Below are 15,412 nucleotides of genomic sequence, written 5' to 3'. Positions count from 1 at the left end.
GACCCCTAATTCAAGGTGTTATGCGGCTTTACGCTTACCGTGCCTAGGAATGAATGGTTAGGGGGGTCTTATAAAAACCTAATCGCAAACGGAGGCTGTGGAGTAGCAGGGCACCCTCCACAGTATTTGCCCTTGCTGCGCTAACCGGAGCAATAGCGCGGTGGACCTTGTGTTTTTCCAAGACATCAGCTACCCTTCTTCAATCTCATATTTGAGGCTGAATAAGGGCGGGATGATGAAGATGTTATTAAATAGCTTAAATTTTCACCTACAGGGGATAGACAAATGATCGGGACAGGCAAAATTTTCACTTTTCAAAAAATGTTCAATTAGCTGTAACTTTACGAAAAGTGCTTCAAATATTCTCAAATTTTTACTGTAAGTTCTTCAACTAGTTGTGTATCAGTGGACAAAATTTGGAAAAGATCGGACAATTCTTCACGAAGTTATAAAGATTTTTGGAAAAGATAAAATTATCCGATAGCCTACTTTGAGCTGTTATATCTCCAGATTCAATGAACCGATTGCAATGAATTTTTGACCATTCATGACTTATATAATGAACTCTGGAAAACATTTGACATAACTTGAAATTTTTAACAAACGAAAAAGTTATAGCGATTTTATTTTTTTCACGATTTTTTAGTAAAGTGGTCTATTTTTAATATGCATCCCATTACTTTTTCAATTTATTGGCGGCTATGTTGTTCCTTTTCTTCAAAACGCGCTTGTATATAAGTCAATTAGAGGGAAACTAAATGAACTATAATTTGCATCTTGAATTTTGAAACGATGTTGATGTTTTGGATAATTTGGTGTTTTATAAGAAAAATAATCTAATTCTTATAATTTTCTTCCGTGTTAAGAATATTAAGTTAAGTCAATGGTTTTTCATAGCTCATTATATAAGTCATAAATGGTCAAAATTTCATTGCATTCGGAACAGTGAATCCGGAGATATAACAGCTCAAAGTTGGCTATCGGATAATTTTACCTTTTTCAAAAATCTTTATAACTTCGTGAAAAATTGTCCGATCTTTTCCAAATTTTGTCCACTGATACGCAACTAGTTGAGGAACTTACAGTAAAAATTTTAGAATATTTGATGCACTTTTCGAAAAGTTACAGCTAATTGAACATTTTTTGAAAAGTGAAAATTTTGCCTGTCCCGATCATTTTGTCTATCCCCTGTATATGGTTTCGCTTTATACGTTTTACACAGTGTATTCTGTGCATTCTCGCCTTTGGCGCATTCAAATCGATACCAATCTGGCTTTATTGTAGCTGTTCTTTTTTGTGCTGTGATTGTTAAGAGTTTAATCTTGCCTAGTTTGGGTAGTTGCTACGGATAGGATGCTCAGATCAATCTTCAGCACAAAAGAACAGCAACGATCAATCTTTAAAATGGTGCAGCCCAAGTGGCGTTAGTCCAAGAACCTTACCTTCGTAAGGGGAATTTCTATCTAGGAAACCTCGTGAATCCGGTGTATGTTACTTTCAGTAAAAATGAAATGGCAAATTCACGTTTTATGCCTCGAGCATGTGTGCTTGTCAACAACGCAATGTGTGGCTTCGTAGTCGTGCGGTTAAGGTCACCGTGCTGAGGAGCGCGGGTTCGATTCCCGCCGCAGCTGTCAGGAAAAGTTTTCGGTTGTGCCACTAGGCGTTGCATGCTAGTCCGTTGTCTAGTGTCGTGCTTCCTTCAAAGAGCAAATAGCTCACTGGAATGCATTAAACGTGTCCGTGTCTTTAACTACTAGAGATGCATGTGCTATCACAATTGATGTATCTGTTGGAAACCTCAGCAGGAAATACGTTTATTGTTCGGTTTATTTACTGCATGATGAACCATCCTCTGCGGACGCTTTAAAGCAAGTCATCGCATACTGCACTTCAAAAGGCCTGCCACTAATTGTTGGTAGTGATGCTAATGCTCGCCATATAATCTGGGTCAGCTCAGAAATCAATTTGAAAGGCTCCAGTTTGATGGAATACTTAAGTAGTACAGATCTTGGATTACTTAACCTTCCGAAGGTGCTCAAAAAAAGTTACGTTTAAGGTGTTCGGGTCATATTGACCCGGATTTGGTACAATGATTTCACAGTCATTTCTCAATAAAATAATAAAGTTTTTGTTCTCAAAAATATCGTTAGGGCTTAAATTTTGTGGATCCGGCTCTAAACTAAGGTTCGGTTGGATGTGGCCACTTGGAACCGACGCAGAGGGACCATGGTTTGGCCATTTTCGCAGGAGGGTATTTTTCGCAATAAGTTATGCGAAATGCAGCTGATTTGAATGTTTGGAGTGCTAAATGCACCGGAAAAAGCAGCATCAAACTGCCCCAACCACTAAGCTAACTGACCAGATGAGTTTTGGCTATCAGGTGGCCACGGGACTAAATCTTGAGGCCTCGGAACGGCTTCCCGGAGACCCCCGATAGGTGACCATTTTACAAATATGGTGAATCCATGCCGTGCGACATATCAAAAGTTGCAGAATTTTATGGAGAATACATCAGTGACCATGTCAGAAGCCAGAAGCAAAATTGGCCACTTGGTGGTCCCGGAACCGATTCCCGGGACCCCGGAAATGTGGCCAATTCTCGCAGTTTATATGAGCTTGCCGTATGGCACATCGAAATTCGCAGAATTTCATTGATATTTCACCAGTCATCAAACCAGCAACTGAAAACAACATTGTCCGCTTGGTGATCTCAGAACCGGTTCCGAGGCCCCCGGAAATGCGGTCAATTCTCGATTTTTTTTTACTATGCCGTGCGACATATCTAAATTTGCAGAATTTTGTTGCGAATATATCAGTGGCCACATCAGATACGAAAAGCAGGATTGGCCACTTAGTGGTCCTGGAACAGGTTCCCGGTAACCGGTTCCCAGGACTCCGAAAATGTGGCCAATTCTCGCAGTTTGTATGACCTTGCCGTATGGCACATCAAAATCCTCAGAACATCATGTGTAGGTAATTCATCAGTCATCAAACAAGCAACAGGAAACAACATTGTCCACTTGGTGGTCCCGGAGCCGGTTCCCAGGACCGGTTCCAAGGACCCCCAAAGTGTGATCAATTCTCGAATTTTTTTACCATGCCGTGCGAATTTTTCAGAATTTTGATGCGAATGTATCAGTGGCCACATCAGGCACGAAAAGCAGGATTGGCCACTTAGTGGTCCCGGAACAGGTTCCCGGGACCGGTTTTCAAAACCCCGGAAATGTGGTCAATTCTTGAATTTTCTATAATCATGTTGTCTGATGCATCGAAATTTGCAGAATTTTGATGTGAATCCATCAGTGCTCACATCAGATATCAGAGGCAGGAGTAGCCCCTTGGTGGTCCCGGAACCGGTTCCAGGACCCCGGAAATGTGGCCAATTCTCGCAGTTTGTATGACCTTGCCATATGGCACATCGAAATGTGCAGAATTTCATAGATAATTCATTAGTCATCAAACCAGCAACTGAAAACAACATTGTTCGCTAGGCGGTCCCGGAACCGGTTCCCTGGGCCGATTCCGAGGACCCCGGAAATGAGGTGAATTTTCGTTTTTTTTTACCATGCCGTGCGATGCATCTACATTTGCAGAATTTTGTTGCGAATATATCAGTGGCCACATCAGATACGAAAAGCAGGATAGGCCACTTGGAGGTCGCGGACCTGGTTCCGGAGGCTCCGGAAATGGTGCCAACTCTCACATTTTGTACGACCATCCCATATGGCACATCAAAATTCGCAGAATTTCATAGATAATTCATCAGTTATCAAACCAGCAACTGAAGATAACGTTGTCCACCTGGTGGTTCCAGAACAGGTTCCCGGGACCGGTTTTCAAAATCCCGGAAATGTGATCAATTCATGCATTTTCTATGATCATGTTGTCTGAAGTATCAAAATTTGCAGAATTTTGATGTTCACATCAGATATCAGAGGCAGGATTAGCCACTTGGTGGTCCCGGAATCGGTTCCCAGGACCCCGGAATTGTGGCCAATTTTCGCAGTTTGTATAGCCTTACCGTATGGGACAACAAAATTCGCAGAATTTCAAGGATTATTCATCAGTTATCAAATCAGCAACTGGAACCAACATTGCCCACTTGGTGGTCCCGGAACCGGTTCCCAGTACCGGTTCCCGAGGCCCCGAAAATGTGACCAATTGTCGATTTTGTATGACCCTGCCATGTGGCGCATCAAAATTCGTTGAATTTCATGGATAATTTTCCAGTTATCAAACCAGCTACTGAAGAGAACATTGTCCCCCAAGTGGACCCTGAACCGGTTCCCTGCATAAGTTTTCGAGCCAGCTACGGGAAGCAACATTGTTCACTTGGTAGTCCCAGAATATGAGGACCCCGGATATGTAATAAATTATTTTATTGACTATGGTAATACCACAGACAATCAGACGTAACACTTTGAACGATTTTCATGGAAATCCATCGCCCAGTTCACACTACCATCACCTGGTGGAAAAGTTGCACGAATCACTGTGTTGTGCAATATCGTCAACAGAAGGCGCTAATGTGAAACGTCAAACGCATAGAAAAACGATGCGCGCGCCTCTGGTTGTGAAAGCCACAACTATGAAAATTTGCTTATGTTCCCCTATGTTGTTTTGCCTATGTTCCCCTCGTTCTCCACATTGACCTGCAACCTGAGGCGCCATTCTCGCCAAAAAATAGGACACTACCAACACTGAATATCCCGAGCAGCTATCTTATTGGTTCCTTGTGAGATTATTGTTTTTTTGGCGATACTGGTGTAGCAACTGCTGGCGATTAATCAAGCTCAAGCTCATGGCACATCAAAATTTTCAGACTTTCATCAATATTCAGAATGTAAAAGAAAGTTAGCATGTTAGTACTACATGGAAATATTCGCCACCTAGCGGCGTAGGACCCAGTTTCCGGAAAGTTGGAAATGCAGCAAATTTGCACATTGCACATAAATGTGGGTTTCAGGTGAACTATCCATTCATTCAAATTTCGCTGGGAACTGCGACAAGGTGACGGACATTCGCCTGAAACACGAAGCAGCAAAGGTCGCAGTGGTAGTGAATGCGGCACAAACAACCTTCATGGTATCTGGTAGAGAGGTCCTCTCTGAGAGGAAGTGTTAGACATAACGCCGAAAATGCTGAAGTTAAATCACTATGGTGTCTTCGGCAAATATGTTTCTTGTGTGATGTGTGATGACCAATAAATTTGCTGAAGACACCATAGCGATTTGACTTCAGCATTTTTGGCTATATATTTTTTTGTCTTGGTGCATTTTTATTGTCAAAATTCAACCTATCTGTAACTTTTGTATCAATAGTTATCACTGAACTTTTTCAATAGTTTTTGAAAATAGAAATGTTTTGTAGTTCGTCATAGAAAAATGAAAACAATCGGATGAGACATAACTGAGATATGGCAATCCAAAGTTGACTAGTTTGTAGGGGAAAGCGGCTTTGGTGCATTTTTATTGTCCGATACTGTACATGTCCACTGTGACTCTTTTACACAAAGTTGTTTACGATATCGAGAAGGCATATTCACTCAAAAGCAATCCTGCTTGAGTGTTTTCTTAGATATCGAGGGTGCCTTTGACAACGTGCCTTTCGATGCCATATTGGAAGCCGCACGGAGTCATGGTATATCTCCATTGATTTCCAATTGGATTCACCAAATGCTCAAAATCCGATATCTCTTCTCGACATTACGTCAAGCGGCGATTAGGAAATTGAATGTTTGTGGATGCCTTCAAGGGGGAGTCTTATCACCACTTTTGTGATATCTCGTAGCAGATACGCTATTGAGGCAACTCAATAATAGCGGTTTTCCTACTTACTGTTTTGCCGACGACTACGTAACATTGTTAGTCGGTGTGTGCATCAGCACCCTTTTCGAACTGATGCAAAACGTTCTTCAGGTAGTTGAGGGTTGGTGTCGCCAATATGGTCTTTCGGTAAATCCGAGTAAAACATCTATTGTTCTTTACACGGAAAGGCGAAACCGTAATGGTGTTCGATCTTTAAGTCTCTTTGATTCTGAAATCAATGTGACTGAACATGTAAAGTACGTTGGAGTCATTCTTGATTTCAAGCTTTCCTGGACACCTCATGTTGAGAATCAAGAAAGCTTGTATGGCCTTCGGGCAATGCGGGCGAACCTTTGGTACAACTTGGGTTCTTAAACCCAAGTATACCAAATGGATTTACACAACTGTTGTCCGTCCAATATTGGCCTATGGATGTCTTGTGTGGTGGAAAAAGGGCGAAGTGAGAACGGTCCAATCAAAATAAAGCCATCTCCAAAGGATGTCAACAATGTCTGGAGCGTTGTCTTCAACTCCCACGGCAGCGCTCGAAGTTCTCTTTGACGTTTCCCGACTATACATTCATCTCAAACAAGAAGCATTTTCTTGCACTTACCGTCTACGGGTACTCGGTCTACTAGAGGAAACTCCTGTGAACCGCACATCAACACACACCTCGTTGTTTCCACTTTTGGTGAATTAGGACAAAATTGTCCTCGCTCCAAGTGATCTTACAATTGCTTGTGTTTTCCCATATAGGACATTTTCCACGAAATTCCCTTCCCGGGAGAGTGGACATCTGGTTATCTGGAGAGAAGAATTTCAGACGGCATCGTATGTTACACTGATGGCTCCCTTCTCGAAGGTCGAGCAGGTGCTGGTGTTTATTCTCGTGAGCTAAGGCTGTATCAGTCTTACTCACTTGGTAGACACTGCAACGTTTTTCAGGCCGAAATCTTTGCTCTCATGTGCGGAGTGCAATCAGCACTTCAGCAGCACGTAATGGACAAAGTAATATACTTCTGTTCAGATAGCCAGGCTGCTATTAAAGCACTTGCTTTGGCCAATTCCAGGTCGAAGATAGTTATTGCTTGTCGAACTCAAATCGAGGAGCTGAATTCACCAAACGCTGTTCACCTTGTATGGGTGGCCATTCTTCCATCGCTGGAAATGAATTAGCTGATGAATTAGCTCGCACTGGAGCATCACATGACTTCATTGGCCCTGAGCCAGCTATTCCGATATCGAAGTGTTGGGTAAAGCTTCAGATTCACACCTGGGCTGCTACTCAACACATACAGTACTGGAATAGTTTGGAGTCATGTCGTCAAACCAAATTGTATAGTACTGAGCCATCTCCAAGGGTGGCGAAGTATCTTACAAATCTGTCAAAGCAGAGTTGCAGCATTCTGGTCAAAGTATTGACTGGCCACTGCCGACTCAGCTATCACATGGCGAATATTCAGCAAGCTGATTCATTTGCCTTTGATAGCTGTGAATCCAATTATGGAACTTCGTATCATTTGATATGTAACTGTCCAGTTTTTGTGCAACTGCGTTTCCGAGTACTCGGAAAACACTTATTTAGAAACCTGAATCTTCAGGACGTTCTGTTGTTCTTAACCCGCTGCGGTAAAGAGCTATAGGCTCTCTTTACGTTTTATGCGTTATCACAGTGCCCTTCTCAGGGCGCTGTTTGAACCCATTGTGGTACGCTTTTGCGTGTATGACGATCCTATTCCCTTACCTGTCTTTTCCCATGTCCTATCCTTTCTCCTTCCCTTCTCCGTCAGGTAAATGATGAATAGGCTCGTGTTCATGGCGATGGCACAAATTTCCCAAATGGAGGAGCACGTGCCTCTGGAGCCGACTTACTCATACCTGATACCTGATGAACGTTAAGGATAGGTATTTTTTGTAACCATCATGGGTCTGCCCTTAAAAAAGCTAACCAGTGATTACAAATCTTAGTTCAGATATGTGTAAACTATAGGATCAGTATACTGAACAGTGAAAGCGGTTTCCTTGCAAAAAGGTTCCAACAAATTTTGCGTAATGTTGTTTGTTCTAACCAGACGAAAATAAATATTACCGTCCAATCCGGATTTTGTTTTGATGCTCTTGTGAATAATCTTTTTCGTGATTTCAGTTTTCCATCCGAAATCTTGTTCGCTAATTAGGTACAACTTATTATCTTCCTTTGCAGATGACCACCACCAACAGCGAACTGTTGGGCCTTGCCTTCATGGCATTCTTCATCATCACCCTGTCCTCCACCGCCCGGTACTATTTCAAATTCTTCTGCTTTATCGTCCTGTCGTTGGTGTGCGCCGTCGGTCCAGTTCCGTTCATGCTTCTACGGCCACGAGACTACCGGAATGCCTTGTAAGTATTCTACTTTTTCCCCCCGCAAGTGCAGCGATTTTCATCGGAAAAACAAGTCAATTATTGTGGGTTTCCCTTTCTGAAGCATCAGCATGCGAATACCAATACGAAGCGTGGCTTTGGTTAGACGGTCAGATAATTAAAGTAGTTTATTTCGAATTTGAGCAAATAAGCAGTGGGGCGACCTTCGGAACTGAGCAGGGACAATTTGCCTCATAAACTATTAAGCATAATGACGCACATGCTTACTCGCGATCAGTCGGCGTTGTCGTCATTACGATTCGATTCGGAAAGTCTTTGTTCGTTGGACAAAGTTCGTTCAACGTACAAACTTCAAGAGTTAGATGCTTAGGGTGACTCAATGTGGAAAATTCCTCAATCCACAAAAAAAGACTCCTTCAGAGTCCTAGTACTCCAAAACAAAAGGCCTTGTAATGCCAAGCCTTGACTTTCGACGATGACCCACCCTAAAGCAAGCCGTTATTATTGATAATGACAGTTTTATTTGCTTTCTTGCACTTGCTTCCCATTACCATATTTGTAGATTGCCCGCCTATCTGTGTACCAAGTTTGGGAAAATGCTTGGCGCCTCGTTCGAAGTCCGTGGCCGGGAAAACGTTAATCGACAGCACGGAGGGGTTGTCCTAATGAATCACCAGAGTGCACTGGACTTGGTCGGTAAGTGTGTTATGTTATGTGTCGTCGTGTCTCTGCCAGGAAATTGGCAATTAGTTTAGTTTTTCGGGAGGGGGTCAACAAATGTTGGCACTAAATTAGGTTGTCTACATGCGTTTTGTTTTGTTTTGTTTTTGTAGTGCTGGCCTATTTGTGGCCCATCGTAGGACGAGCAACGGTGGTGGCGAAGCGAGAGGTCCTGTATATGTTCCCATTTGGTTTGGCCTGCTGGCTGTGGGGGACGTTGTTCATCGATCGGAAAAATCAGAACTCTGCCAAGTCGGCAATTAATAACGAATCGAAGGCGATTAATGAGAAGCAGGTTAGTATTGGAGGATATGACTCCCTCCTCCCCACTCGTAGCATATTTTACCATACATGGCTCGTCACACAATATCAGACTCCCCCCTCTCCCCTAAAAAGCTACGTCATTTATGGACGATCCCTTGCCAGATTTTACAGTGTATTATTCCATAAGGACTTCATTACACAACTGGCAACACTGCTCAAGTGATATGAAACAAATCTCAATTCAAACTTTCGTTTTTTTTCAACCAGAAATCAATTTTATAAATATAAAGATATCGTGGTTCAGAGTGCCAGAGTCCAAAGTGACCCAGAGTATCCATTTAACGTTAACCATACCTTTATTAGCTGATAATGTACTGTAACCTCTTTTTATATTATTGGCTGTGGACGTTTCTATGGTGATGGCAACCTTGGATGGTTTTTGGTGAGATTGATCTGATCGTATTTATAACAAATTCAACTAAATACGTGCCAGTTTCGAAGATTATCTTTGAAACAGGAAGTGCGTTTGCAATATCTTCATCAATTTGATAACGGTAATGCACACATGCGGGGCTTGTTGTAAGTGAAAGTGACTTCGGAATGGACGTGAGTAACCAGACATTCTGAAACGGGTCACTGGATCTCAACAGAGCTATCACCTTTCAACTCCCGGGCTGAAGATGATTTCAGTTTGTAGTGTGAAATTCAGTAAAAATCATACATACAACTGCAGACATCTTTCTTCCATAATACCACTGCCGGACAGTGGGAGCTGAATTGTATTCACACACACACGAACCGAAATTTTACCGCATTGTTTGCTATTAAAAATGGTCCAGAGTTATGACTATTTCAGTGATCCGGACCAGCACCGGTAAAACTGGCCGTGTATAAAACTGAACCAAGCCCTATCATGCGACACATCAAACTGCGGCGATTTTTGTAACCTTTAGCATAGTTGTCATATTGTGTGCGGAAATGAACACTGGAGACCAGAAATTCCACGTTGTCAGCCCAAAATTCAAGATGGCAGCCTAATTTTAAAGATGGCGGCTCCAAATTCAATATGGCGACTGTTTAATGGTGTTTTAGGCTCTAGAATTATGCAATATGGGTATTTTTGGTATGAGGAAGATGACCGGAGTTCAAAAATGATGACCAGAATATTCAAGATGGCGGCTCAAAATTCAAGATGGCGGTTTGGTTTAGGCTCTGAAGTCATGAAATATTCGTACATTTAATATCTAGGAGATATCCGGAGTCCAAAAATGGCGACCAAAATATCCAAGATGATGATCTGAAATCCAAGATGGCGGCTCAAAATTCAAGATGGCGGTTTATTTTTAAGAGCTAGGGCTTAGACATCAAAAGCTAGATAAACGTTATGATTTCTGGTGCCATCAAATGGATTTTTGTTAAACGTATGAAAGTGCGATATGCATCAACATGTCACTTGAGTTTTGTTAAAATGGGTTTTCGAAGGCACGAAAATGGCGCCATCACCGCTAGGTGAACTAATTAGGGATTTTTATCTGTAATAACGAGATTTTTAGCCCTAGGCTAGTTCATCTCGGGACCCACGCTGTACTTCCCTTCTGAAGGAAGAACCCACATTTTTCGAGTTGGTCGGGAGCGGGATTCGATCCTAGGTCCTCGGCGTGACAGTCACGTGCTTTAACCATTACATCAGGTCCGCTACACAAATCCAAGGGGTTCCAGGGGCATTTCAAATGGATAACGGGGATTTCAAGGGCATTTCAATGGGATTATGGAGGTTTCAGGGGCGCTTTGAGGCATTTCAGGGGCGTTTCAAGGGGCTTCAGACCCCTTGTTGACCCCTTCAGACCCTTGTGAAGACGTCTCAGGAGTTGAAGGGGGGTTTATGGGTATTTAAAATAGATTACGGAGGTTTCAGTGCGCTTGAACAGTATGTAGCGCCCCAGATACCCTCTGGAACTCCCCGAAACCCCAGAGACCCACTGAAGCTCCATATGAGACCGCCTGAAACATCACTGAAAATTCCTGAAACCTTCAGCACATAACATAAGTGGAACTCTGGCTCAAAAAGTTGATGCCTTTCCGATTTCGTACGCTGGTATACAGGGCATCGAAATGTCAAATGCGTTATAACATTATTGCCATACCATTTTTCAGCACGTATACCATTTTTCATTGCTGTGAAGTAAAACAAAGACCTCATAGATCTAGACTGACAGCACGTGGAGATCTAAAATAGGACATGAATTATGATGAAACTTTGTAAACTCAAGCCAGAAATACGTTTTCTAGCCTTAAATATAAAGGGAGATCGATTTGTGAAACGTGGATGTGTTATTTCGAAGATTACAATAAATTTATGACAAAATGAATAAGTGGATTTCCAGCAGCTAGTTTTACGCATATCTCAGATGCCAATCTTCGTTCCTGTATTCTTTTCCAAAACTGGAATACTGGTTGGATCAGATGTTTTTTGTTTACCAAAATAATGACAGTTCGACGCCTTTTATAAAAGATATAACAGTTTCGTGTGCTGGAAAAAGGATACATTTTTTTCCTTCGCTCTGACTAAAGAGTTCCACTTATGTTATGTGCCTTCAGGCACCCCTTGTAAATCCTTGAAATGTTTCTGAAACCCCTTGAAATGCTACGAGACCCTCTGGAAGTCCCCTGAGACTTTCTGTGACCCCCCTAAAACCTTCCTGGGACCCCTTAAACCTTCCTGAGACCCCTGGAATCCTCCTGATACCAGTGATCTGAAATTTACTGTCAAATACTGTAATGACAATCATGGGTGTATGATCTTTATGATCATGCAACAAAAAAAAACATCCACGAATAACCAGAAGAAACATTCATGGGTGACTGTGACATTCTTTTGACCGTGGGTTGGGATATGAAATCCCAGTGGTTCCGAAAACTGCGAACGGGACATGAGGATAACCAAAGAACCGAAGTGTGAGAAAGTGGAGACATTGATTTTCGGGTTGTGCGTTCCGATGGTCACAACCACCAATGAAGGAGTGAAATAAAATTGAGCGGCTCGAAACTTACGGCCCTCGTTTAATAAATCAAGAATACTCATGTCATATGAATGTTATCGGATCTGATTCAATGGGTTGATGTCGGAATCCGTTAGCCTACGCCATTTTGAATCCATGATGGCGACCTCCAGTTTGTGTAGAAAAATGGTAACCTTTCTATTAAAGGGATTTTCAAAAAGAGGGTTGCTTGGGGGCGTCACAGAGGCGCTACCGAAGGTAGCGGGAGTAACGCACCTGAGACCTCCGTGAACCCCCAAAAACGCCCCTGGAGCCCTATGTAACGCTTCTGAAACCTACTGAAAGTTCTCACAAACTGCCTGAAATGCCTCCAAAATCCACATAAAACTCCACGGACCCCATGTAACGCACCTGAGACCCTCAAAAACTCGCAAAAACGCCTGCGTTACGCCTCTGAAATTCGTCGAAAATCCACTGAAACTTCCAAAACCGCCTCGGAAATCACTTTGAAACCCACTTGGACCTCTTGTAACGAATGTTAACTCTCTGCATTGGCTTTGATAGTGAAAAAAGTACTGTATGGCTCACTACCTGAAATCCACTGGAAGCTCCTGAGACCCCCTGATGCCCTTTGAATCTCCTAAAACGCACATGAGATCCCTTAGACTGCCACTGAGACCCCTGAAGCTCCATGGCACCCCTTGAGACTCCCTGAAACGACATTGAGATCCCCTTAAACGCCCTTGAGACCCGCTGAAATTCCCTAAGACTCCTTGAAGTGCCCCTGGCCCCCCTGGAATCATATAGGGGTAAAGGGGGTCAGGAATTCCCAAAAATTAAAAAAAAAAAACTCAAAAATGCATCTCACCCCATGGCAGATGGCCTATAAGCACCACTTCCGTTTTAAGAACCAACTTTTAAAATCGCTTAATAGATGAAAACGTAGAGCCATAAAGAAGAAGAAGAATCGATGAAAATGCATTAGTTTTGTGAGTATTTCTGCTGAAGTATCAAGCAAATAGTGTTAAGTTGGTATTATCACTTTGAATGCATAACAAATAAGACTATTTATCATTGAAAAAGATGAAAGTTTTTAAAATGGCACATTACCTTAATAAAAAGACTGACAGAATACACTTCTCCCACTCCTGGTGTGCAGTATAAAGCACGGAAATATACACGTTCTGTTCAAACTTTGTACATTTATTCCTATTCTATACATTCGTTACAGGCAAAAATCCTATTCTTCCCCGAAGGAACGCGTGGCAACGGCGATGCTCTACTACCATTCAAGAAAGGTTCCTTCCACGTGGCAATCGAAGCCCAAGGCTACATCCAACCGGTGGTGATTTCCAGATATCACTTTCTAAATTCCAAAGCAAAACTCTTCAATCGAGGTAGAATAAACATCTATCGAACTGATTGCACGTGTTCTCAACACTTTGTTTACTCTGTTCCAGGTCAAAACATCATTAAAATCCTGCCGGAAATCTCCTGCGCCGGGCTGACGAAGGACGATATGCCCACGCTGATGGAGCGGGTCCAGAAACTGATGCAATCCGAGTACGACGCTCTCAGTGATGAATCGCTGGCGATTAATAATCTCAGCAAGAGCCTATAGAAACTCTACCCAACCCACCACCAGCCAGCGGTAATGATATAAATTTAAAAAAAACGCACAAAAATAGCTTGCAAAACGAGGTAAATGACTTTTGAGTCTTGTTTCGGTTTGTGAGTGGTGGGGCATTAATTTGAGGGTAGAACGGGTACCGTTAAACGAGGTAATATTGATCAGATTCAACAAATACATGTTTTTTTTGGGATTTTTTTTTGTGAGTTTTAACTAAAAGCTTGTTCAGCACAGAACTCAGAAACAAAATAGAAGGAATCATTTTATTACTTGCAATATTTTACTTTCCAGCATATTTTAAAATCGAATTTTTGAGGATCTTCATTGTGTACTCTTTTCCTAGACCATGATTAACATAGTACCCTTTTCTCAGCTTGGTGTTCTACGTACACTTTCATAACTATTACCTAAGAATATTCTAAACAAATTGACTATGACTTTACAAAAGCATTTTTGCAGGTGCAATTATATTTCCTTTTTTGAACTGACAAACTTGATCAATGTCACCCCATTTAACGATACTTACGGCTCCTTCACTCACCGCAGCTTTTTCCGCGCCAAAAACAGGGAACCAAAAGCGAAAGAAACACCTATTTAACCGTAGATTGAAGAAATGAAGAGGCTTTCCATCCTTTCCTCCCCCACCTACTGGTACTTGAACCTTTGCGCATCGCAGCCACACACCCACCTCCCATTTTCCTCTCCCAGAAGAGACTAGTTTTTAAGGAAAATTAGCACAAAAGCAAGAATGATTGCTCAACGAATTAATCTTCCCCGCCTGTCTACACGCACAAAGGACCAAAAAACCGTTTCCTTTATCCTTACGAAGGAATTCTTTCATTAGGCTAGACGCAGTAGCAAAAAATGCGGATCACTTTCTACTGCAGCCCACACTTTGAGGGCCGGGCTTGATTTCATTTTTGCTGTGAGCGAATAAGTAGATGTAGTTTAAAGGGTTAGAGAGTAAGAACTGCATACAAAATCGTGTCTTAACATTGCAATGAATGGACGGGTAGTACGACAACTCCAATAGAATGTTAAGTATTTTTTTCTGTAAAGATGGGTGACAAGTTCGAATCAGGTCCCACGAAATGTTCCTTCGGAGAGCGTGCTAAAGCTGTAGGGCAAAACATGAGGAAATAAGCGGTGATTTTCCTATTAGAGATGTGAAATAGTTATTTTTTTGTGTATATATAGAGCAGCAACCAAAATGGCGATAATATTCCTTAACAAAGCTACAAACTATTTAGAGTGATGAGATTTTAGCAATAAACGATTATAAAGTATACATGTGATACTGGTTTAATAACATTTCTAGAAGTGAATATCTGATATAAAGATTAACAACTCTTTTTACTTATCCGAAAAGTTCCTTTAAGGATCAGTGCTGGCATAGTAAAATCAGAGCTGGTTACTCCAAATTTCAGCGCTCCCTATACTGGTACACCCCTAAGGAAATGCATTCACTATTGCGCCTAATGAATTCCGTTCCATGCATTATTATTTCACAAAATGTTTCTGTAATTATCGTGGAAGGGGCATTGTTGCTGGAATTCCTTTGATGAGTTTTGCATGAATTCTTCTTAAACTTTTCAAAAAAAAATACCCAGGATTACTTCTAGGGA

At 41.9% G+C, this 15,412-nt stretch overlaps 1 protein-coding gene across 3 annotated transcripts in view; it reads left to right on the top strand.

Moving 5' to 3' along the window:
• Positions 1 to 15,127, top strand: part of LOC115254170 (1-acyl-sn-glycerol-3-phosphate acyltransferase alpha) — a 29,815-nt gene extending 14,688 nt beyond the window's left edge. For all 3 annotated transcript variants that reach the window (XM_029872715.2, XM_029872717.2, XM_029872716.2), the window contains exons 2-6: positions 8,014 to 8,192; positions 8,737 to 8,870; positions 9,008 to 9,189; positions 13,389 to 13,554; positions 13,618 to 15,127. In XM_029872715.2, coding sequence (XP_029728575.2) covers positions 8,014 to 8,192; positions 8,737 to 8,870; positions 9,008 to 9,189; positions 13,389 to 13,554; positions 13,618 to 13,778 — 822 coding nt within the window. In that variant the 3' untranslated portion in view covers positions 13,779 to 15,127. The remainder of the gene's footprint in view (positions 1 to 8,013; positions 8,193 to 8,736; positions 8,871 to 9,007; positions 9,190 to 13,388; positions 13,555 to 13,617) is intronic.
• Positions 15,128 to 15,412: the final 285 nt, after the last annotated feature.

The sequence above is a fragment of the Aedes albopictus genome, chromosome 2, assembly GCF_035046485.1.
Source record: "Aedes albopictus strain Foshan chromosome 2, AalbF5, whole genome shotgun sequence".
Lineage (NCBI taxonomy): Eukaryota > Metazoa > Arthropoda > Insecta > Diptera > Culicidae > Aedes > Aedes albopictus.
Note: the sequence above shows the minus strand (reverse complement) of the source record. Positions and strands in the feature narration are given on the sequence as shown.